The sequence below is a fragment of the Hakea prostrata genome, chromosome 10, assembly GCF_041222555.1.
Source record: "Hakea prostrata isolate BN-2017 chromosome 10, UWA_Hpros_2, whole genome shotgun sequence".
In the NCBI taxonomy this organism is placed as follows: Eukaryota; Viridiplantae; Streptophyta; class Magnoliopsida; order Proteales; family Proteaceae; genus Hakea; species Hakea prostrata.
In genome coordinates, this window is record NC_142609.1 from 42328820 (window position 1) to 42354269 (window position 25450).

Here is a 25450-nt window from a genome sequence, read left to right on the forward strand (position 1 = left end):
GGCTTCTATTAGGGGGGGGGGGGTTGGAGTTTACATCAGTCTTCTTTTATGAAAAAACATATCTTAATCCAATGGATTGGTTGATTCCTGCTAACTGATAATATCAGCATGTTATATCTCACATAATTGCTATCCTCAACAGACCACTTTTACCATTTTTCTTCCTTTAGACACCCTGCTCAGGCACTTATCACCCTGTTGTGTTCCTAACCTTCATTTTCCCTGCAGCACCAGCTTTGCTTCATGTGGTTCTGGGGTCAAGGGAATTCTGTATCTTTGGTTAACTGGGGTAGCTGACATCACTTAAGGACTGTTTAAGCATGGATAGAGCCACAAGATACAGCCATCAGTAGCACAGCCAAGACCCATACCATGCGGAGGGATAAAGCCAAAAGAAGCACCTAGAGTTGCTCCCCAGCAGCACCCCAATAATTGGGTTACATTCCGTACTTCGTTTTTCTCTTTACTGTGTGGAAATTCACTTGGGGCAGGGGTGGTTTAGCAATTCTACCCAACCATAAGGGCAGTCTAGTCCTTTTATAATTGGGTTTCTTTAAGTCAGTTTTATTTCAATGAAGGAGCCCACTAATTGGGTCCACGGTCCGTGTAAAGATCGATTTTGAGACCTACTTAGCTGCTGTATAGATTCCTAATTAGTCTGTTTTGTTAGTCCTATTCCAATCCGGACTGGACTTAAATTTTATTATAAATAAGCCTCTAGTTTGATGGGAGCGTAAACAGTATGAATAACTAATCTCTTATGGATTTTGAGTTCCTCTTATGAGAATTTACCGCTGCAATTCTGGTTTGTTAATTTGGTCACAGAAGGTCCAAGATTGAAGAAACCAAGGTTTTAAGGTGAGATCAATCATAGATCCTTGCCAAGGCTGAACTGACAGCTTCTACTGTTCTTCACTTCATGTCCACTCAATCCAACCATCTGCGAGGCTCCCCATCTAGGTATCTCCGTATCTGGCAGCTTCCTCATCCCTCTTTTTCTAGTCACCTCCAATTTCTATTTCAATCCAATCCCAGGTTCAATCCCTTCTTTCCCTCCATTTCCAAGAACTTCTGTGTCTCCTTAACTCCACATCAAGATTAAGACAACTACAGCCATGAAACCTCACCAACATTATCTGTTTCTCCATTGTTGATCTTGTTTGAAAGACTTATTCCTAATTCTACCAACCCCAGCCTTAAAAATATGCCTAGCTGCTGCTGCTTCTTGTTTGGGATCTCTCTTTTCTCTTTCTTCTCCTTCCCTTGTCCTCCAACTCATACTTTGTTCTAGCCGAGGAGATCCTCTTTTTTTTTTCTTTTTCTTTCTGTCTGATCCCACAAGCATTATGTAGGGACTGAAAACTCATAGAACCCAATAAGGATCAGAAATGAAACCGAATATCTGAAAATAACAAGAACCAATTATTTGAATGGGTTTTGTGATCACCTTAGGCCCAAGTGGACCTCCTCTCTCCACAATGGGGTTTTCATAGTTTCGAAGTCAGCACAGCTCTGCTTAGGATTGTTCACCCGGGCCTCTTTTCACCTGGGCCTGGCGCTTCTCCACTTTAGTGTCTTCACTGTATGTCTCAGTATAAAGAATAATACCAGAGATTAATCCAAAACAACTTGGATTTAGCTCATCTGGACACTAGGGGCCCAAAGAGAAAACTGTCTGTGGCTCCAACTTTTGGGACGTCCGGGTAATTCTTTTGTGGATCCAAAATGACTCTAAGCTCTACTGTGTTTGCAGTCTAGAGTTTAAGGTTGATATCCTCACTCTACAAGTTGGATTAGACATTACATATTGAGATGGCTGGATCTGGTTCATGCACTTAATGATTATTTTGGGGTTTTAGACCAGCAAACTCTGTAACAACCTAATGGTTCCCCCCCCCCCCCCCCCTACTGATTTGGTATTCTGTTTGATGCTTGAACAGTTTCTGCAGTTGCAGACGGCCGTAAAGCTTGGGAGGCCCTGAAGGAGAAAGACCACAAAGTGGATATTGTCTTAACTGAAGTGGTGATTCCTTGTCTCTCAGGGTTCGATCTTCTTTCCAGGATAATGAACAATGAGAGATGCAAAAATATTCCTGTAGTCAGTAAGTAAAACAAATAGAAGTAAAATTTGTTTGTCTTAGTGTTACCTTCTTTTTGGATTTGTGACTTTTCATTTGTGTCTCCACAGTGATGGCTTCTCATGATGCTGCAGTTATGTCTTCTCATGATTCCCTTGGCGTGGTGTTAAGATGCATGCTGAAGGGTGCAGCAGACTTCCTAACAAAGCCAGTTAGAAATAATGAACTAAGAAACTTATGGCAGCATGTCTGGAGGAAGTATTGTGTATGTCTTTTATCCCTTACTAATAAATAGTTGGGAATTTTTCATTATTCCACATCCACTACCTTTAGGACCTTGGAAGGCTAAATATACCAGTTGGGCATCTCCACCTATAGCTCAAGCTTTTGGGTTGGATAATCCAATATTATACCAGAGCCAAGCAGACCCATTATATGGCCCGTCTACTTACGGCCATCCAAAGAGCCAAACATGAGCCACTTTGCCTTATTTAATTACCTCATACTGTGGGACCTTGGAATGGGTCATGAGCTGGTTGGGCTCTCCATATGACAGCTTAAGCTTTTGGATTTCATAATTCAATATTCTGTTTTCTGTTATTAATTCTTTCACCTCTCACCCCCTAGCGGCCTAGCCCCACCAAAACCCTTCCTCTAGAAGCACTGTTTTTCTCCCCCCCCCCCTTCCTTTCATGGTTGTGGTAGTCAATCTTGGTATTTCTAAGTAACTAGAGATAAATATTTTTTTGCAATCAATTATGGGTTTGGATCTGAAAAATGAATCTGAATCAGGCTACACTTGAGACTGTGTCTGACAATGTTGCCGCTATCGATTGTGGAATTTCAAGTTCTAGGATGGGATCTAGGACTGGAGATAATTCTGATGAAGAAAGTGATTCTCAGGTAACCCATAAGCATCCTCAAGCATTTCTCAAGCTTGACACTTGTATTTTGAAAGATTTGGTGGCTTTATTTGAGTTCCTTAATTGGTCAGAATGCTTTAATTAATGGGTTGGTTATACACGTTACCAATTGGCAGTGTTTAGATCCTTGACAAAAATTTTCAATAGTTATAAGAAACTGCTAATTATATTTGATATTTGCTATTATACTTGTATGGTTGATAAGTCACATAAAATTCAAGTTCAAAAAAGGCAACCCAGAGCCAAAGGCTTTTGCACAAGCAGAGTTGGGGAGTGTGGGGCAATTTTCCTGCACAGTCTTACTGATGTGAACCAGGATCAAGGGTTAAATAGATGAAACCCCTAGGTCTAGGTCCACCCGCAAGTTCCTCTTCAAGTGAATCAGCTGTCAATTAGGGTTTAGACTTTAGAGTACCCTGTGGTTGAAGGAAATAGGCTGGTTAAGGTGTTCTAGGGTTGGGAAAGGGGTAGGATTATATTCGGCTAGGGTTTTTAATTCCAATGTTGTTCCTTTGCTTTGATTTTATTTTCAGACAGAAATTCAAAGGCCAAGATTTTCGGAATTAGGGTTTTTGAGAATCTAGGGTTTCTAGGGTTTGAAAATTTGAACTAGGGTTAGGTTTTGGGTTGAGCGAAGTTAATTCTAGAAGGGCTTTGGGTTTTGATGAATGGTTGAAGAGAATTAGGGGATGCCTAGGGTTTAGGTTAGGTCTTCTGGTTTTTTAAATTCTGGAATTTCCAGAAGTGCCACAAGCTTTGAAAGAGGAAGAAGAAGAGAGGGGCTGGGATTAGTCGCCTAGGATTGGGGTAGGTAGGCAGTTAAGGGATTAGGATTGACGGAGGGAAATAGGGGCTGAAAGGGTTTGGGAGGGGGTGTTTGGAATTGCAGAATTAGGGTTAGGGGGATGTGGTAGGGCCTGCGATGGGAGAAGAAGGAAGGGTAGGCTGGGGATTGGGGGTCTTGTACTTACTTGGAGGTTGCAAGGATGCGAGGGCTTCTTCAAATTCTGCAGAAATTCTCTCTCTAAAGCTGCCGCAAGTTCCTCCTTAGGGAACCCAGGAGTCCAGGCTTTACCCCTCAAATGTTAGTTTTATTTTCGTTAATCATAATTTGCATATTACATTATAGAGAGGCTTATTTATAGCCTTTATAAGGAACTCATGCTAGGACTCAAATTTGGAAAGCAAATCAAGCTAAGACTCCTACTTAGACTAATGACTCGTACTCACACAAGGTTTCTTTCATGTTTCACTCTATAAAAAGTATCCATACTGAAATCTAAGAGTAGATTTGTAATCCTTACAAGAAGTGGAACAAGACTAGGGGACTCCCTTACAAACTAAGGAATCCTGACCTAAAAAGGACTCTTCAATTTCAAAAATAAAAATAGTTCTAAGGTCCCACAAACATACTGGTCCTAATGAAACCCTAAGTTGACTCAACTGAAAAAGTGAAAAATTACCAAAATACACATGCTGGTACTAGAGGGTCGTAGGGCATGGTAGTTCTACTCTAGGCCCTATTTCGGCCTTGATTCTGGTTCACATCACTTACCCCAGCAATTTTTGCTGCGAGACTTTCGATGCCTTGACCTCGGGGCTGCAACTATGGTCCACCAGCCGTTGCATCAAGGCCCGCCCCTAATGTAAATTTCAAGTTCAATGATAAAAAAGGGGAAAGAATACTAACCAGTCGACTGACATGGTGTGTACATGTGCCCAGACACAGCCATTTTGTCAGTGACTGGTGTGCCCCCCAAAAAGGTGGAAAATACATGGGACATGCCGGTCATGTGAGCACAGGAGGGTCTGTGTGCAGGTACATGTCGTGCTGCACAACCAGTTGGCACCCCTTCCCAAAAAAAGAAAAAAGGATTCAGGTGCATGAGGTCCTGCTATTTCAGGGTCTGGAGGTGCTAATATATGGAGCTTTACCACCTGCTTCATAGGATAGGCTGTTTATGAGTTTTGAATCTGCAGCCAACATGTTGCAATAGCATGTTTTAACCATTGTGCAGGAAATGCTGTTTCCAAGTCTGATGATCAACACAGCCTTGATAAAATATAATTAAGTCTAATGTTGATGTGGTTCGTAAAAGGAAAAAATTATATGTAGTTTATAGTCTAAAAGATCGGATTTCTATATAAAAAACTATTTGATGATTTAAATTTTTGAGTGAGCTTTTTTTTTTTAAATGTGGCCATGATCATTTATGTAGATCCCCCCCCCCTTTTCCCTTTTGGTTAATGAATTTGTCAAGGTGCGAAGTTACCAAACCTGACAAGGCCCAAAGCAATAGCACAGTGGGTAAAAAGCAATACGCTAAAAGCCGAGACCAGAGGGTCAAGGCAAAAACAAGAACCAAACCTAATGCTTCCTATTATTTTTCTTCTTCTTCTTCTTAGAGGACTTAAGCTCAAAAATGAAGTCATCACCAAGGTGGTGACATCCTTTAGTGAAATGGATGCTTTGCTTATTAGCCCGAAGCGGCGGAGAGGGGGTGTAAGTGTTAGAAGTGTCTTCATCATCACCTACAATCTAAAATGCAATTGGGGGGGGGGGGATTAAGGGATGGGTGGGATGGGGAGGAAACAAAGGGGTTAAGTTCAAGAAAAGGGGGGGGGAGAGATGGTGGGCTGGGCCCAACCCAATCATAGGAGAGAAACGTTGGAGAGTGGACAGTTCAAGGAATGGCTCCAGCTGGCCTACGTGAACAAGCAAAGGGGAGAGAGACGGGATAGTGGGGATAAAAGAGGAGAGAGGGACTGCGGAATCAGCAATAGCAGAGGATTGTATTGCAAAAGAGGAAATGACAAGCTGGTGAGGTTGCAAAGGTGAAGGAACTTGGGTAGTCTAATGAAGGGATAGCTAGGATGGCAAGGATAGCCAGGGAAGCGGGGGTAAAGCCAACGATGGCAGGAGGTATAGACAGAGATCTGGAAAATGTCTTAGGCCGACGCCAACAACGGTGAAGGTAGGGGAGAACAAGTTCAGAAGAAGCGAGAGGCCGAGGGGGCAATTGAAGCTAGGGGCTGAGGAGAGCTTTCTGTAGAAGCAAGGGCTTCAGGATCAAGCAGGTAAAGCCTGTTGAAGATGTGCAGGGGAAGGCAGAGGCGAGGTTGGGTAAAAACCTTGTCTTGACCTCCCCTGTGATGAAATCATAGGGGCTTCACCACGTAAGGAGGATGGCCGAAAGTATAGTAGAGCAAATAATGAGGGCCCCCTTAGTCGTAGGCGTGAAGGTGAAACTGCTCACTTCCTTGACAAAAATTATAGAAGGAAGGGGGCTTGTTTGTTAGGACCTCAATACAGACCGCGAAGGTTAGGCGATCTTTCGCTTGCATTCTTGAATCTAAAAAAAGTGGGGGGGGGGTACCAAGAGCAGAACCCACTAGGCTCAATCTCTTGGAGCACCAATACTAAAGGGGAAGCCCAGGGAGAGAAACCCAAAGAGGTGAGGAGAAGTCCTCCTTGGTGAGCTGCAGCTCACAGTGCCATTGTTGGAGGAATACAGTTTTCTTCCCCATCATCCAGTCATCCGCAGCCTCCTTCAAGGACCTTTCTCTTATCCTCTTCAACAGAGAATCTGAACAAAAAAAAACTGTGATACAAGAGGAAGGTTTCCATTGCTTGGTCAAGGAAGACTTGATGACATGGTATGGGGGCCAAGAGCAAAGGAAATGGCCAACAATGCAGTTGCTCCATTATGGTTATCAAAGCGTCCGCCTAGGAGCGCCTAAACGGCTGCCTAGGCGGCAAAGCTGTTTTTTAACCGCTTAAATCATTGCCGCTTAACTAACGGTCTGATTTCTTGCCGCTTTTTTGCTTAGGCACCACCGCTTTGCCGCCTTTTGCGCCATATTGCCGCCTAGATGCTAAAGTAACTGCTTTTTTTACATTTTGTAATTTGTGCATATTATTATTATTATTATTATTTTATCATAATTTATTCTACAATGTTGTATATAAATTTAAATATGTGAGCCATTTCGGAATTGAGGCCCAATTTGCAAATGAACTCCGAGGCCCAAAGTGCCTGTCGGCAATAGAATGTGAAGCATGAGCCATATTCAACATTGATAATCAATGAATCATTAAATAAACAATGACTTGGAAATCGGAATAATGAGATCTTTTAATTTATCATGTCGGCACTGTTTAGTTAAAAGAAGGGAAAAATGGATACATCAATTCTGATTAATGATCTATGCACAAGAGTACAAGACACTTATTTGGCGTCACACTATCATAGAGGTAAGTAAGAATGTAAAATTACTACTTTTATTTTCATTTTTCGCATTGAATATTGATATAGTATATACTGCATAATTATTGTTATGAATCTTATGACGCTTGATGAGATGAAGTTATGTTTTTAATCTTTTTTTGGATAATTTTTCATAATTGTGATTCTTGAATGTTTTTTTATTTTTATTTTTATGAATGTGATTGTTGAATGTTTGTTTAGTACTTTAGTTTATTATAAAAGGTATTTGTATTAAAAAGTAGTTATATTAAAAATATTGACTAAACCACTTTGGTCGCTTTATTGCTGCCTAAGCGTTGCTTAGTCGCCTAATCGCCAATATGTAGCCCCAATCGCTTTGGTTGCTTTGCCGCTTTAATAACCTTGCCTCCATAGAGAGACTAAATCTCAAAGCACACCTGCCGGACAGGAAACCATGGGTTGGTCATTGACCAGAGAGGGGGGGATTAGGTGAAGGGGAAGGCCAGCATGAGGATTTTGGGTGGTGGAAGCAAACAGAGGACCAGGGAAGTGGATGGGAAGGTTGTGCAGGGTTAGATGGAGGGGGAATGGCAGCAGAGAGGGTGGCTGGAGAGGAGGTGGTGGTGGTCGCCGGGGGGGTGGGGGCGGGAGGGGAGGGGGGTCACTCACCTCTCAATCTCTAACCTTCTTTTTGGTTTTATGCAGAGATCTTATTGTGATACAGAAGTGAAAAATGGAGGTGGACTGAAGCTAAAGGAGAATCCTGAAAGTGAAAATGAAAATTATGTCCAACAATTTGACTGTGAATCAACAGAGCCTGAATGCTATGTGTTTAATGACAAGGGCAAAGCAAAAGGTAGTGCTTCCTATTTGCACAATTGCAGTATGGTAGTTAATTTGTTTACCACAACTGCATTCTGGTTCAAGGCCAACAAATATTGCCATTTATATAGTAAACTCGATTATGCAGCGGAGGCAGCAGGGGAAGAAATCAATTTGTCTCTATCAATTCGAGTGCCAGGTTTAGCCCCAAATATTTTGAAGCCCAATGGTTTCTATAAAGGATCACCATGTAGCACAGAAATCCGATTTTCTTCCGGTAGTAAGGAGGATGCCAGTCTTGACTCTGAGCATATTGATCGAATTGGGGGAACAAATGAACCTTCAAAAGAAATCATTGATTTCATTGGGGCAACAATCACTAAACAGAGCAAGTGTCCCATCATGGAAAACAAGGATCATGCAGAAGATATCATATGTGAAAATGAGAAGCCTTCAGTTATAAGGAGAAGCACACTTGATTCTGGTTCCTCACAATTGCTTGAGCTTTCTTTATGGGGACCACAGCTTAGATTCAGTGATGATGAAGTTTTTCAGGAGAAAAATGCATTGAGTTGTTCTCGTGCATCAGATTTTTCGAGGTATGTTTCCTTTGCTTAATAATCACCATAACTGCTCAGCCTGTAGGTCTAACTAATTTATTTGGTTTTATGACTTTATACTTCTCTTCCCTTTTTATCTTCCTTTGTAATGGGAAAAGTAGGATACCAAAATGCTTAAATCCTCTTGTGGATAGGTCCTGATTCCAGTGTTCACTTTGACCATGGGCAATTCTCATTTTAGCAACATGTAAAATGGACCTATATAACTATAATTGTGAGTGTTTAAATCTTCATAAGCTAGCCTACATGCATTTGAAGGTGCTTGAATCACTTACTTTACTCCTTTTGAGCAATAATTTTACCACTTAGATGGATGCATGTCTTAATTAAGGAACAAATTTCGGTTGAAACTAGGATTTCAACCCAAGAAAATGCCGAAATTCTTAGGTTTCGACCGAATTGGGCCAAAAATTTTTAGTTCTGACCGAAATTTCGGTTGAAACATATGAGTTTTTTTTAAATTTCGACCCTAGGTTTCGGGCCTTATATGACGTCCATTTCATCTAAGTTATTGCCTCCTACCTATTTAAAGCATAATAAACACAATGGAACTAGTATTTTGCCAAAAAAAACCACTGAAGATTTATCATTTGAGTATACTAACAAATGACTAGTCTTGACAAGTAACTGTATTGCATACAGTCATAGAATCATTAACATGCATAAATTGTTTGATAGAATGGTTACATATATAACAAGTCAACAAAATAAAATGACCAACTAGATCAAGTGATAGTGTCTTACATATATTATGTTGAAGCCCATATATCATATATACATGTATTTTTTTCAAAATACATAATTTAGAAAATAATTATTAAAATAAAAAAATAGAAAAAAATGGTAGCAAATTATAAAAAATAAGTTTAACAAAACACAATCATAGATCATTGTCTTAGGCTAAATATATATTAATTTCAAGGCAATACAAAATCGTTTAAGGCATGAACAAAAAAAAAAAAAAAAGGAAGTTTGGAATTGTTGCTATGGGTCATGCTTCACATTCTATTGCTGCCAGAGTTTCCTTTGTAGCTGTTGTGGCTTAGGAGGTGTTTGGAGTTACAAGATGAGCAAAAGAGGTGCTTGAAGGCAAAGGAGTCGTGGAAATTAGGTGAAAATGGGATAAAAATCAATAAAAACTGAGGGAAAACAATTTGGAATATTGAAATGGTCGAAATCTCCGAAATTTCGGTCGAAACCTATAACTTTTTCAAAATAATTGGAATTTCATTTCGGTTTTCAAAAATGTAGGCATTTTGGTTGAAATTTCGACAATTTTGACCAAAATTTATTTTATGGTCTTAATCACATGAACCAACATGAATACTTCCAAGTGGCATTCACTAGGCATAGGTGAAGCTAGGAGTCTTATTTGTAATACTGAAAGTGGTATGACAGCCTAGACAGGGTTGGAAAATGAGAACAGTTGGTTGTATAGGTTGCAGTCAGATTGGCATAAATGTCAATATGGAATGACCCAAAAAAAAAAAAAAAAAAAGACCTCCTTGTATCCCCTATATGATGGAGTTGATTGGAAAATCTCTACTGGGTGAATACCTTCCCCTAACTGTAATTATGAAGAAATTATTATTAATAAGAATTTGGGAGGTACAACGGTAGTCTATATTGGCTATCATGTAGAATCCAGTCATCCACAAAGAAGTGCTATGAAGTCATATGCTCGAGAAGTGTCAACTCAAGGAATTTGTGATTGATTATTCCATTTTAATTTAATCTACGACGGTAAAGATTGATATAAACTTACAAAACAGTTGACTTCTACACATGGAGGACTCTTATCATCAACTAAGACTTTCCAAAAGGATTCTATTACTTGAGATTACATGATATATACTAAGGCTCTACTTGTGATATATGGTTTATAGACGAGATCCAAGTGCTGTGTAAGGGACGAACCAATTATGGGCTCCTATAAACAGTTGAAACTCAACCTTGAGATGGAGATTTGATTCTTCAAGTATGCAGCATGTTGGAAAGAAACTGATTATTACTACAAAAATGTGGAAAATAACTTGCAATTATTTCTTTGAATGTTATTTTAAGGCCCTTAATTTTGGTTTTGTGTTGGTTAATCATAGAATACCTACACATGGAAGATGTCACCTTCAACATATTGCTTGATACTTTACACAATGTCCCATTCGTCTATATGCTTCCTTGTTATGTAGATATAGAACAAGTCTTAATAGATAAAAGTTGATTTTCCAGTATGAAACAAATAAATACTCTATGGAGGGAGCCTAGATTGTGTTCTGCTAATAACCAGAACATAATACTAAAATCAACGTCCTCAAACATACCCCATAGATACCTTAGCTCGTGAAGGAGCGCAAGTGATCCTGCAATATGGTTTTTTTTTTTTGGATGAATAACTAATATATTAAAGCAACAGGCAGATCAACAAGAGAAAATACAAAGCGGGAAAGAGAAAGAGGGGGGGGGGGGAGGAGCAAGGAGCTCAAGAAGAGGGGGTGAGAGTGCAGCTGAGGCCCCAGAAACTAACAATTAACCTATTTCTGGGGTTGTCGGCAACAGGGGGATGGGGAAGGGAGAGCAATCTAGAAGAAACATCAACGAAGATGGCTTTCCAAATCAAATCTAAGGAGCGAGATTTAGGAGTCCATCTTCGCAGGTTGCGCTCCCACCAAATGTGGTGGATGGCGGCACTGAAGACTAACTTGCCAAGGCGATCGCAAATAGAGTTACCGGAAAAGTTCCTAGAGATCCAAGACCAATCACAAACAAACCCGTATGAGCGTCTCGAGCGGGGCCAAATGGATGCAAGGACTCTATCCCAAAGGGGGCGGGAGAAGGGGCAGGAGAAGAAAAGGTGGTCAATGTCCTCAGAACCACTCTAGCAAAGGGTACAACTAGGGTTGGCGGGGATGTGGTGGCTAATGAGGAAAGATTGGATAGGGAGAGCAAGGTTAAGAGCTCTCCAAAGGGTGAGAGAATGGCAGGGGATGTGACCTTTGAACCAAACCAAATGGGACCAGGGGACAAGGGGGTGGGGACATCGGAGAAGGCTCCATGCTGAGGAAGTGGTGAAGGATTTGGACGGCGAGGGGGACCAAATGGTAGTATCACGGGGGAGGTTCAGGATAGGGGGGAGAGAGCTCTAGACGTGTGAGATTGGGGTGGGGGAGAGGGGACCAGGCCCGGAGGGAGATGAAGGTGTCAAGGGTGGCAGTTTTAGGGATGTGGGTCTCATAGATTGAGCGGGGAGCAAGAAGAGTGAAAAGAATGCCCATCGGATGCCAAGGGTCAAGCCAGAAAAGGGTGGAAGAGCCAGTCGAGACTTGGATAGAAATGGCAGAGAGAGCACGGGGCCGGAGGAGAAGTAACTTCTTCCAAATCCAAGAAGGATTAGAGGGACAAGAAGCTGTCCAAAAGGAGTCTTGTTTGAGAATGTAGGAATAGACCCAAAGACCCAGATGGAGTCATGCTTGGTAGCAATCTTCCAAATGAGCTTGAGGAGGCAGGCTGAGTTAACATCAAGGATGTGACGGATACCTAGGCACCCTCAGCTTTGGGACGATAGATCGCGGCCCAAGAGATGGGATGAAGGCATCTGGAGACTTCTTGGCCTTTTCAGAGAAAAGCACAAAAGAGGGACTCCATGGACTGGATAATGGATTTGGGGAAGGAAAAGATGTCACTCCAATAAAGATAAGAAGATTGGAGGACATATTGAATGAGCACCACTCTCCCAGCAAAGGATAAAAGCTTACCTTTCCAGAGTTGGAGCTTTTTCCTAATATGATCAAGCATGGGGGAGCAATGATGGCGAGTGAGCCCGTCGAGGATGAGGGGGAGACCAAGGTAGGTCACAGGGAAGGAGCCAGGATTGAAACCTGAGAGCTACAAAAGAGAGGCTCTGGTAGAATCCGGAACACCAGAGAGAAAGAGAGTGGATTTGCTGAGGTTGACACGGAGGCCAGAAAGAGATTCAAAGAAGGATAGGGAGGAAAGAATGGTGGAGATGGATTGATGGTCAGCTTTGGAGAAGATCATGAGATCATCCGCAAAGGCGAGGTGGGTAAGATTAGTGGATCGGCATTTGTGGATGGGAGAGATGAGGAGCTGATCCGTGTTAGATTGGAGGATACGGGAGAGGACCTCAAGAGCCAGGGTAAACAGGTAAGGAGAAAGAGGGTAGTCTTGGCGGATTTCCACCCTAGAGGGGAAGAAGCCAGCATGGGAGCCATTTGTGATGATGGAGAAGAAGGGGGTGGAGATACAGATCTCAATCTAGTGGATAAAAGTCGAAGGGAAACCCATAGCAAAGAGGACCTCGCTAATGAAATCCCAACGGATAGAATCGAAGGCTTTGTGAAGGTCCACTTTCAAAAGAGCAGCCGGGGAGTGAGAAGATCTTTCAAAACCCCGAACGATTTCCGCGCAAAGGAGAATATTGTCCGAGATGCTTCGGCCCGAAATAAATGCAGATTGGTTAGGGCTTACAAGAGAGGGAATAACCTTCTTGATTCGATTAGCAAGGATTTTGGAAATGAATTTGTAGATGACATTGGAGAGGGAAATGGGGCGGAAATCAGAAAGAGAGGTGGCTCCAGGCTTCTTGGGAATGAGGCAGAGGAAAGTTTGGTTAATGGAGGAGAGCTGAGAGGGATTGAGAAAAAAGCTCCGGATGGCGTGGACAAGATCCTCCACAATGAAGTCTTAGGTAGACAGGAAGAATCCCATACTGAAACCATCCGGGCTAGGGGCTCAATTAGCCTTGTGAGAGCGGATAGCAAGGAGGATCTCCTCACAGGAGGGGATAGAGCGGAGAGAATCCAAATTAGAGGGAGAGACAAACTTGTTAAGGAGCGAGGATTGGATGGGAGGCCGAGGAGGGAGGGAGGGAAGGCGGAGAGAGAAGGCAGGAAAAGAAAGAGACAACTTCATTCCTAATACTAGGGAGATCAGTGATCCAGGAATGGAGTTGTAGTTCAAACGGCCCTTGAGGGAGCAGTGGAAGTATGCAGTGTTTGCGTCCCCAAGTTCAAGCCATTTGATTCTTACTTTTTGCCGAAGAAAACATTCCTCTTGGGAGGAAAGGGAAGAGAGTGCAAGGGAGAGCACTTGCTCTTCCTCAGCAAGAGATATGTTTGAGGGATCCCCTTGGAGAAGGAGCTGGATTCTAGAGAGGTCTGAACGGCAAGAGGAGACTTGGGAGGAGATATTTCCAAATGTGCAAGAGTTCCAGGATCGGAGGGCAAGCATTGTGTTCCTGAGCTTGCGAGCCAGGGCAATCAAGGGGAGAGAGGTACAATGGGTCGGCTGATTCCAAGCCTCGATGACCATAGGGAGAAAAGAAGGGCTGGAGGCCCACATATCGAAGAATTTGAAAGGCTTGGGCCAAAGGAGGGGAGGTCAAGAATATGGAGGGTGCAGGGAGAGTGGTCAAGAGAGACGGGAGGGGAGAAAAGGGCATGGGAAGCAGGGAAGGCGGAGAGCCAGGGCTCATTAACAAGGAAACGATCTAGCTTGGAGGAGATACAAGCTTCCCCAATCCGCCGGTTTTGCCAGGTGTGAAAGTGGCCAGACCAACGAAGATCGGAGAGACCAGTATCCTCAAGGCAAGAATTAAAGTCATCCGCAGCCGTAGGGTCAGGAAGGTTTCCGCCAACCCTTTCATGCGAGAATCGAACGATATTAAAATCACCCCCTATACCCCAAGGGAGGCCCTCAGCAGTAGGAGCAAGAGAACGAAGATCATCCCAAAGAGGAGAGCGGTCAGATGGCCGGTTAAAGCCATAGATAATGGTGAGAAGGAGGGGGAAGGACGAAGAGGGAGAGATGAGCTGAAGGTGCATGAATTGAGAGGACGAGGAAAGAAGGGAAATTTGAACTTAGATGGATCCCAAAGGATCCAAATGCAGCTATTGGGGGCAAGGTTAGCATTGGAGAGGAAGGACCAAGATGGGGCAATAGCCTTGGCAATCCGAAGGGCATTATCATTTTGAATATGGGTCTCAATGAGGGCACAAAAAGAGGCTTTGGATTCACGAATAAAGGATTTCACATCAGTTTGCTTAGAAAGGGCATTTAAACCCCTTACATTCCAAATAATAATATTGGACATGGACATGGCTACTGTTGGGGAGGGGAAAAACTATTTGAGTTGCTTGAGGGCAAAAGGGCAGCGTGAGAAGCGGTGTACTGGGGCACAGTTGACCAAGCAGGGGGAGTCTCACACAATAAAGAATGTAGGGGGGAGGGAGTTTCAAATAGGTTTGGGTCTATTGAGGAGTTAGAATTGGGAGAGAAGGGACAAAGGGGGTAACTAGAGTGTTCGTTTGGGGAGAGCTCACGGAGGATGGTAGGGGAAACAGGGGTTGGGGGAGTTTGGTTCAGAGGGCACTGGAGGACAGGGGATGTATATTTGCAGGGCAGCGAAGGGGGGCTGTGGTTTGGGACGAAAGCTTTAGATGGGTTGGCTTTCTTGATGGGTTTAGAAGGCTGTTGGGGGTTGTGGGTTGGGTCAAAGGCTTTAGATGGGTTGGCTTTTTTTATGGGTTTAGTGGGCTGTCGGTGGTTTGGGCCAAGATGGTTAGAATGATTTAAAGGTTTTAAAATTTCTAAAGGGTTTAAGGTGGCAGATGGGCTTGAGAAATAGGCCCATGAGGTGATGGATTAAGAGGGGAGGTGGTGAGAGAAGGCAATGAGGATGAAGGGGGTTTTAAAAAGTCGGTGGGGCCCACTGCATCCTTATCGTCTAGGGTTTTAAAAGGATGGAGACTGGGAGACGGAACCAGAGCCGTTAGCAGGGGAGGAGCAAGATTCAAAGGTTTGACAAAGGCTGAAGCGGTAATGGAGGGCTCAGCTTTTCGGTTGCAGGAGGGGGGTGAAAGCTGAAAGGATGCTACACCAGGGCTTTCGCGGTTGGCAGGGATGAAAGGAACCTGATTTCGCGATGACCTGGAGGCTGAAGCTTCGTCAACAGAGCCGACGGTGTGAAGAGATGGAGCTTTTGGCAAGTCCTTGTCAGAGAGAGCAACGTCGTTCCCTTGAGGAGCAGGGTTTGCAGAGAACAGAGTCAGAGGGGCCAGCGGAGTAGAACCAGGAGAGCTTCGATTTTTTTTCTTTTTTTCTGGTTTCTCCAGTAGGTTTTCGTCGGAACAGAGGCCGGAGCTAAAACGGCAAGGAAGACCGTCACCGAGACTTTTTCCAGCGCATCAATCAGAGGGATTTGAGCCGGATTAGAGAGCACTTCTTCCATTTTATCTTCAGGCGGCAGAGAGGAGCAAATTTCACCGGGAAGCCGAGGATTCACAGAGTTTGGCAGGGGCAAAATTCCATCCGAAGTGTTGACAGTGGAAAAACCAGATTTGCAGGAGGTTACATCATATAACCAAAGGAGGCACAGGCATTGCATCTTTCAGGGATCCAGTCATATGCTATAATTTGGTTGTAATGCAACCCATTGTTGTCTTCGATGATGATATGAGGGGGGAGGGGTTTGGTTGCAGAAACTTCAACGCAAATTCTAGCATACGAGGGACGCTCCAAATTTGTAGTTTTCAAGTCAGAACAGAGGGGCCGTCCGATGGCAAAGCCGATTCTACTAAGGCATTCTTGATTCCAGAAATCCAAAGGAAGCCCAGGGAGGTTGAGCCAGAGGGGAATAGAGTTGAAGTCGACCCTAGAAAGAGGCAAAGAACGTTCCCAGGACTTGATGAAGATGGGAGACTTACCAACGAACCATGGAGATCCTTCAATGGATTTAGCCTTGCAAGAGGGAGAGGCGAACTTGAACAGGAAGGTATTGGCATCGATCAGGTGAGTTTCCATTGATCCTTGAGCGCGCCATTGCTTAGTTAGCGATGTTTTAACAATACCAAGGGGGGGGGCAAGTGCCAAGAAATGGACCGAACACAGCGAGATTCCAAAGATTAATGCTATCGGTAGTGGCTTCAGAAGGGCAGTGAACCAGGGGGGGTGAGTTAGGGGAGGGAGTGGGGGGGATGAATGAGAGGCTGCAGCCGTGAGAAGGTAGAGAAGGGATTGGTGAGTGGGAGGGTTTAAACAGGGAGTTCCAGGCTTTCAGGAGGGACGCAAGGGAGCAAGGGATAGCAGGATCAGAAGGTTCTGTGGAGGGGGAGATCACAGGTGGGACGATGCTGTAGGGGGCAGAAGGGGGAGGAGGGATGGATGGAGGCTGGAGGAGGGGGGGGGAGACGTCGGAGCTCATCGCACTCAGCCTTGGTGTATTAGTTATTAGTTACCTTTATTATATGTTACAAGGCTTGACTACAATGATTGAAGCAGAAGGATACATGCCATACCCCAATTGTGTGTTCCAGGATCTACCGTGCAGATTAGGAGATAATTTTCCTGCATGACCAGTGACCACAGTGATAACTATATTGGGACATGAAAAACAGAATGACAATATAACATTTTTCCTCCATGAATGTTCCACATTCTATTGATGATTTTGGGGGTTGTCCAATAGAAAATGAGCACAGGGTGAAGATTTTGGGTCTTATCAATAGAAAAAAGAACATTGACAGGATGAGCCTATAAAATATTTCCTAATTGCGAAGAGCCCAGGAGTCCAAGTTTGCACTCAAAACATAGTGAGTCCTTCAAAGTAGAAATTGGATAATTTTCTTCAAGAGAAAAATTCCTAATGTTTAAACAGTGAATTCTCGTTAATTTAATTCAAATAAACCTGAGAACTATCTTTGTGCTATCAAAGACCAAAATCATTGATAAACAGGGTCTTATAACATCCTGCAAAGTAGTGGTGGAATAGCACTAAAAGAAAATGTGCGCAATGAATAGTGCTTTTGTAACAACTACATATGTTGTGAAACCTCAGACATCTGGAAGAATGGGAATCTCTGGGTTTTTTTTCTTTCTTGACATGGTAGTGCCATCAAGCTGATTCATATAGTACTTACCAAACATTTGATTCTCTGTTTGCAAAACTAAATTTCTCTATATTCATTAATATTTTTCATGAATCCAAATATTTCTCTTTGGAATTATTGGCTTGGTCGAAGTTAATGGTATACATTTGATTCATTAATATTTTTCATGAATCCAAACATTAGTCTTTTGAATTATTTGCTTGGTTGAAGGTTTGATGGTAAATATTCGATCCTAGATTAATAGCGCAAACGGACAAAATGATTTAGCATTTATCAAGGTACCACACCTGTGTTGCTTTCTTATTATAATCTCATGAAATGCATTATTCCATTTCTCTTTTTCAAGATTAACTTATTATGACAGCTTATCTATATTCACCTCTCGAAAGGAAGAGGGGGATTCTTTTTTAAAATTTATGTTTGTGGATTAGAATTTCATGACCTTCTTTCTGACCCTTCCTCTTCTAGTATATTATCTATTCCCTCACTCTTTCACAGGTACGATGTTGGAAAAATCCCTGTTTCATGTCCAATATCAGGGTCTTCTGCTGTCAGTTTATGCATGAGAGTAGGTGATTCTGATAGTGCAAACTACCACATAAATTCTTCTAACTGTGTTGAGAACCACCAATCGCATCAGTTGAAGCAGGTAATGGAGGATCAGAAAGTCAATATCAAATCTTCGTACCCTGCAGAGATGGTCTCTACTTCTTATGAGAGAGTTGATCAAATTGGCAAATGTAACTTGCATGTTACTGATACTAGTGGGAGCAATGGCTGCAATGATGGTACAAGTGCAACTGAAACAGGAACCGCTCTTAATGGTGGGAATAGAGATGGTTTACAAAACATTAAGGGAACAGGTTTGAACCATAGGTGTACACGACGTGAAGCTGCATTGACCAGATTCCGCTTGAAACGCAAGAATAGATTTTTGGGGGAAAAGGTGACTTACAAACATATTCTGATTGCACTTTAAATGAAGGACTATGTTCATTCCACAATGTTTCATGGAATTAGTCTTGGTATTTTACTGACTTTTGGTAGAAGTTAGCCCCTACATGACGATGGTTGCATCAGCCATCAGTTGAGCCTAGTTTAAACAATGGTTGTGATTATGTGATACCATTCACCTACTCTTCTCTGTGTTTTGTTTAACAAGTTGTCTTCAGCTATTGAATTTGAATTATTTTTCGGTTGTCAGGTTAGATATTATGGTAGAAAGAAGCTGGCAGAGCAACGCCCACGTTTGAAAGGGAGATTTGTGCATCAAGCAGTCACCAAGCCAGATGATTCGGGTATGGATGATTGAGTGAAGCCATTTACTGGATTTGAAATATTGTGAGAGATTGGATATCCAAGATAGAAAAATGAAAGGCATGGTGTGAGTCCTTGAAACTTTCTATATCAAATTAATACTTTGTAGCCATTACAATGCTGGATTGCTAGCCTTCCGGGATGGGGTTTTTAGAATCCAATGGTTATTGTGTTGTATTCATGACAGGCATGGTATGAGTCCATAAAACCTTTATGTGCTAATAATAATTTCTAGCCCTTACAGTGTAGGAGTTTTTAGCACTGGGGTGGGGCTGAGGGGTTTATAATTTGAATAATTGTTGTATTATTTTCATAAAAAGGCATGGTATCAGGCCTTAAAGCCTTTCTGGATAAAATTAAGATTTTCTTAGCCCTTATAGTGGATGAGTTGCTAGCTTGATGTCCCTGCAACACTGATCCTATGGTGATATTAAGGAATCCTTCTCTAACCTACCACATACATTTCCAATAATGGATTATGCATTACAACATTCATAATAAGGTAACTGTTGGCAGTTGGCTTGAGGCTCATGCAACAAAACTTGAGGCCTAAGAAGTTTCTAAGTTTGAAACCTCTGATTCTCCCTATTACAAGAATACAGTTGCATTCTTGCCTTTCAATCTGCTCTGTCTGAAGCCATATTAGATACAAAGTCTAATGCATATCATTTCTCATCACTTCTCTTAATGTATCTTAGGTTTGTTCTTAGTTATTTTAGTTCATTCAATTTCGATTAAATCATTTTTTTGTATGAAGACCTTTACAAGCTTCCGTTGAACGTGATTGTATCACTTCAAACAACTTTCTCGTAATTATTTAGTTAATTAACTACCCAAGAGAAAGAAAAAAAACACTCAGTGTTGTGGAGGGTATGCAACCCGAGAACCCCTCGTAGAGAATCACACACACCCCCTCTGGGAGTTGAAGAACCCCTCTTGAAGAATCACGCACACTCCCTTGGGGAGTTGAAGAACTCCTTCCCTAAGGGATCCCTCGAGATTCACTCGAGATAGGCACAAGCAATAAGCGAACACCTAGTGCTAAGTCCAAGAGGAATGTTGAAGACGACCAAGTCAAAAGGGTCAGTTGGAGATAACCACCCATTATACCCACTCCAAAACGTGGGGGAAGTGGATGATGGAGTAACGGCTCCATTAATCCCACTAAGAAAGGAATGTGCTTCTTAAGGCAACTCGCCCACTCTTCAACTAAATGGCGAAATCGACGGAGAGGCCGCCTCTAGGTAACCACTATATAACCTCCATCTGAAGATGGGCAAGGTACGAGATTCAACTTACTATCATTCTCTACTCTTTGAGAACCTCTCAAAGCCTTCTATTGTTGCCTAGACTAACTAGGGCGTTGGAGGCGGTCCCTCGACAACACGAGGTTGGCCCGCTCTAATTTTCTTTGTGAGTGCAGGCATCACACCTACTCATATTGAGTTGGAGAATCCTTCAAGAGGTCTTCCAACTACCCGGCTGACGTGAAGAAGGTCTAGACACAACAAATTGGCGCCGTTTGTGGGAAATGTTACAAAAGAGTCATGGTGAGACGCACCACCAACCATGCTGTTTTGAATTCCAATCAAGTTACTACTCGAGGAAGAGAAAGGGTGATGGAGAACGAGGGCACAATCAAGGTGTTCAAGAGTAGGTTCCCCTTTCTCCTAATCAACAAAATCAAGAGGGGATTCCGAGAGGTTCCTTCAAGAATCATACCAACTCCATTTGGAGAAGGAGGTTTGAACCAACCCCCAACTCCAACAACAAGAGCCGATCTACAAAATATGCAAAGGGAAGTGCAACAACAAATGTTGGAACTCCAAGAGTTGTTCGAGGCTTAGTTCATCAAGTTGAGGTGCCACAATGACCCACTCAAAATACTCAAGAAGGAAGAATGCATGAAGCCACTCAACATACTTGGCTAGACAACGTCCAAAGAATGAGGTTTGAGAAGGGAAAAATTGAAGGAGGCCTAGGCAATCGAACGAGCGTGTTGGAAAAAGAAATCAATGAGTTCATATTGAAGAACCACCTCCCCAAGGAAATCAAACTTGGGGAAGTGTATTCAATCATTTGATCGAGATTAGGCAGACCCAAGACTTACCAAGGAGACGCCCAGATGAAAGAGTTCATGAATAAAAGGGCAAAAGCCAAGGAAGGAGGGACGTAAGGTCGGGTAACCTGAGAGGGTCAACCAGCCAAACACGATCCTCTCACTTGCCTACCTCCCAATATTCAGATCTTCGAAGTATTCGGTCTCCACAAGGAGGACGTCAAGATGCACATGGTCTCGGAAGGAGATTGAAAAACTTGGAGAGGAAGCTTGACGATCGGGACCAAGATGACAACTATGATGTGGTCGATAGAGAGCCCTTTTCTGAAGAAGTCATGAGAGCACCTCTTCCACTCAATTTCATTATGCCAACGTTCATTCCTTTTGAAGGCAAGTCTAATCCTCGCGAGCACATTAGCTATTTCAAGTCAGTCATGGCGATGTTTGGGAGAGAGGATGAGTTACTATGCCGAATTTTCCGACTTCTCTCAAGGGCCTGACAATAAAGTGGTTTACTAGCCTAAGGCCAAGATCTATCCAAAACTTTAGAGAACTTGGGAAGAAGTTCATTGCCCGGTTCCGAAGTTGCATTGGGAGTAAGAAAACGACGGATAGCCTCTTTGCCATCAAACAAAGGCGGAATGAGTCTGTTCGAGACTATCTCTTTGAAATTTGATAAAGTGGCTATTGAAGTCGAAGAGCTGGATGATATGGTGGCGTACAACGCGTTATGGAGTGGGATAACCCAACGACGCTTGCTAAAGGTTTTACTTCAAGACAAGCCCAAGACTTATGGAGCCCTTCTCAAGAAATGTCAAAAACAAGCAACGGTTGCAGAGGTTATTGAAGCCCGAGAAGAATCCACAAAAGGAGAGAAGGAGGAGAAGAATTATGGAGAACGAGGTCAAACCTCGAATATTCGTAGGAAGAATGACAAAGGAGTACATTGGAAGGGTAGCCTTGCCGACAAGGACTATACACCTCTAAATACTAGGAGGTCAAAAATCTTAATGTAAATTCGAGATAAGGACCCCTTGAAGTGGTCGAGCAAGCTCCCGTCCGGAAGGGAGGAACATGACTAAGTATTGTCGTTTTTGTCACATCCACCCAGCCGGTACCCCATTTGGAATACCCGGGATGTGATCCACAGTCCAAGGATCAATGATCTGAGGTCCATGCCTCCCACATACACGGTAACACAATCATGAACAGTAATAATCAATGGTAAAAACAACTAATATCAAGTTTCATGAATAAGACAAGATTAACTAAATCAGAGTGCGGAATATAGATAATAAATAAGGTATGATCAAAGTCATAAAGGGTGAGAAGGTATGGTAGTCACCCTCTCAGAGCAGCGGAAAAGTATTAAATCAAGTTAGTTACATATCCAAGTATCACCGGAATAATTCAAGACAAGTTAATTACAAAATCTAAGGTTCCACAAATACACCAGGGGAATGGGGCACTATGCTAGGGTTTCTTATATACTAATGGTAGTCTCCTCAACAAGACGGATGAAGTAAACCCGCAGCTGCCGCTCCCGCACAACCGTGGGGCTAACCCCGGTGCGAATAATAATCCTCCTCGACTCCAATATACGAATCCTCACCGACGCCACTACCCGGAGGGTAGTATGTGGAATCATAGTTCGCCTCATAGGAGGTGCCATCGTAATCTTCGGTCACTGGAATGTAATCTAAAACATTTGCACAAAAGAAATGAGTTCGAAGAACTCAAAGAAGGAAGTTATTCCATAATTAGAAATCATACACATTCGAACATATAATAATGCAATGTGATATGGAACATATGATGCGAGATATGAGCCCGACTCTATGAATGTTGGTCTCTAAGGTAGACATGCTTTAAGTCATAGCACCGTACTTCCCACGGGTCGTCAGTCACTCTCCCATTTCCATATCTTGGGAATGCCCGGGGAAGATCGGTAAAGTCATCAAAAACCATGGTAAGGGGAATCGGTCACCGCTCTCTCACATCACCATTTGGTCAAGTACTGGCGCATGTCACAGTAAAGCCTAGCCCAATGCAAGTCATCTACTCCTATGTATGTCATCCAATAACTCGGGAGAGTGTCGATAGGCATCATCGGAGAACATTCCATACTATTCCCTCCGATGCCCAAGGACAGAAGTGTCAGTAGGACACCCTCCAATCCCAAGTCATACATAAGCAATCACACATCAGATCTCATCATTTCTCATGCATCCAATGCATATTCATAATAGTACTCAAATCATGATATTGAAACGAATCATTATAAACATAAGCAAATCAAAATGATAGAGTAACACAACAAATGTATTAAGATTTAAATGTTACTGTTCTAACACATATGTATCAATATCATAATGATTGAAAGAATTTAGGGATTTCATTCTTTGAACAAAGCATAGTTCAATATTTGATGACTTATATGTTTATGGATATAACCATCCTTACCTTGGATGAGTTGATGATGAATTGAGAATACCAAGAATAGTCCAATAGAAGTGTTAAGGCCCTAAACAAACATCAATAATAAGTTAGAAAAGAAGTCGGGAAGATCGGATGTCATTTAAGTCAAAACTGACCAAGGTTGCTGTCAGCAACAACTTTGGTCGATGGTTTTTGGTCGATGGTATCGACCAAAATGATCGACCAAAATAATCCTCGGGCAGAATAGTGGATTTTGGGGATTTTGGTCCGAAATGAGTCTTCCGGTGTTCGGATCAATCTGAAACTTGGAGGCATACTTAACCACAGTAGTAGGACACTATAAATCAAGGAATTAACCCAATCCAATGGTCTAATTAAAAAGCCCCAATTTGAGCTATCAAGTTCAAGTGATAACATCATGGCATGAGTTGGAATTGATTGCATTGATTAGGAATAGCATGCAATAGCTAGAGGGACTAATAGAAATCCGATTGGAATCATATGGCAATGTTAAACATGAACATAATATACTCTATAGCTCAGTTTGATATCAAATGGTATGATGTTAATAGGTAAATCATGGAATACATATGCTAGGCATGAGATATAAGCATTAGCATCAATGAATGGCTAAGGGAATCATGGATTGAGCATGAGTAGGCACTTGGAGTGGTGGTTGCAAGGTTGCAGCACCATTCCAAATGTCCCATCAGCAAGATGACAATAGGAAAGAATAGGAAATGGTAGGATAGAGAGTGGAATGAAGAATCATACCTTAGTGTAGAAGATGAAGGCAAGAATCAATGATAAACTAAGTGTCTTTGATGAGATACCCTTCACACTAACCAAGGAGCTGCTTTGGGAAGCTCTCCCCACGTTCCCAGGTGAGAAAAATGATTGCAAAAGGCTCAAGGCTCGAGGTCATATTAAATAGAAAAGGAATATTCCATGGAATCATTAACTTGGCAGACTGGGACATTTTGGTCGATGGTCCTTGGTCGATGGTATCGACCAAAATGTTTTCAAAGCAGAAAACTCAGGTTTAGAACAGCAACTTCAAGTAGGGATTTGAAAGGCTATACAAGGTCAAATTGAGTGAGGTTTTCTTCCACAATTCAATCAAGAAGTCTAGTTTTGGGGAATACCTTCGGATTGTGCACAGGAGGTCATTTGGTACATCAACCATATTAATCTTCTCTGATGCGCAAACTTTCCTTAAACACTGACAATGCATTTAAGCAAGGGGTATCATTGTCAATGTCCATGGGCTCGGTCTCCGAATCATGATCATCAATCAGAATGGTCCATAAATCTCTTCTTCCACCGCTTCGGGTCCTCGAACCTGAATACAATAGTGGATCCGGGTCAAGGTCAAGGTTAGAATAGGGCTGGATATTACAGTTTTCACAAGGATTACGGCCACCACACGGATGAGTGTAGAAATCTCAAGATTGAGATCAAGAAACTCATCCAAGCGGGCCATCTTGAGAAGTACCTTCAAAGAGCGAGACAAGATCGAGAGAAATCTCCAGCAAGAGTACGCAAAAGACCAAGGTTGAAGAGCCCAGAGCGTGTGGAGAAGCTTCCCAAGAAGAAGCAAGACCATCATGAAGGGACTCCCATTTATGTTGTGTTGGGAAATCCAAGTGAAGAGTCAATCAAGAAGGCTAAACAAAAGAGTGTGGTTCATAGGATCAATGCAATCTAGAAAAATAAAAAGTGACCGATGTCCAAATCCAATAACTTTCACGGATGAAGATTTCAAGGGAATAACTACCCCTCATGATGACGCTATAGTCATCAAAGTGAAGTTGGCAAATCGAGAAGTTTACCGAGTCCTTGTAGACACGGGATCTTCAACTGACCTCCTGTTGTACGAGGCATTTAAGAAGCTCAAGCTTCAAGATGAGATGATGACTCCATGTGGGACTCATTTATATGGGTTTGCCAGGTCCTCAACCATATCCAAAGGCACTATCCAATTGGATTTGAGGATCGGGATATCACCTCGGGATGCCGTTATCCAATCGACCTTCATGGTCATTCGAGATCTCTCAGCA

At 42.5% G+C, this 25450-nt stretch overlaps 1 protein-coding gene across 4 annotated transcripts in view; it reads left to right on the forward strand.

Annotated features, from left to right (window-relative positions):
- The window catches only part of LOC149003126 (two-component response regulator-like APRR9), a 35820-nt gene extending 16234 nt beyond the window's left edge, over nucleotides 1-19586 (forward strand). The window contains exons 2-8 of one of the 4 annotated variants that reach the window (XM_089137078.1): nucleotides 1941-2102; nucleotides 2189-2343; nucleotides 2871-2981; nucleotides 7936-8086; nucleotides 8201-8651; nucleotides 18044-18521; nucleotides 18780-19586. In XM_089137078.1, coding sequence (XP_088993204.1) covers nucleotides 1941-2102; nucleotides 2189-2343; nucleotides 2871-2981; nucleotides 7936-8086; nucleotides 8201-8651; nucleotides 18044-18521; nucleotides 18780-18887 — 1616 coding nt within the window. In that variant the 3' untranslated portion in view covers nucleotides 18888-19586. The remainder of the gene's footprint in view (nucleotides 1-1940; nucleotides 2103-2188; nucleotides 2344-2870; nucleotides 2982-7935; nucleotides 8087-8200; nucleotides 8652-18043; nucleotides 18522-18779) is intronic. The other 3 variants (XM_089137079.1, XM_089137080.1, XM_089137081.1) reach the window with 3 other exon arrangements.
- Nucleotides 19587-25450: the final 5864 nt, after the last annotated feature.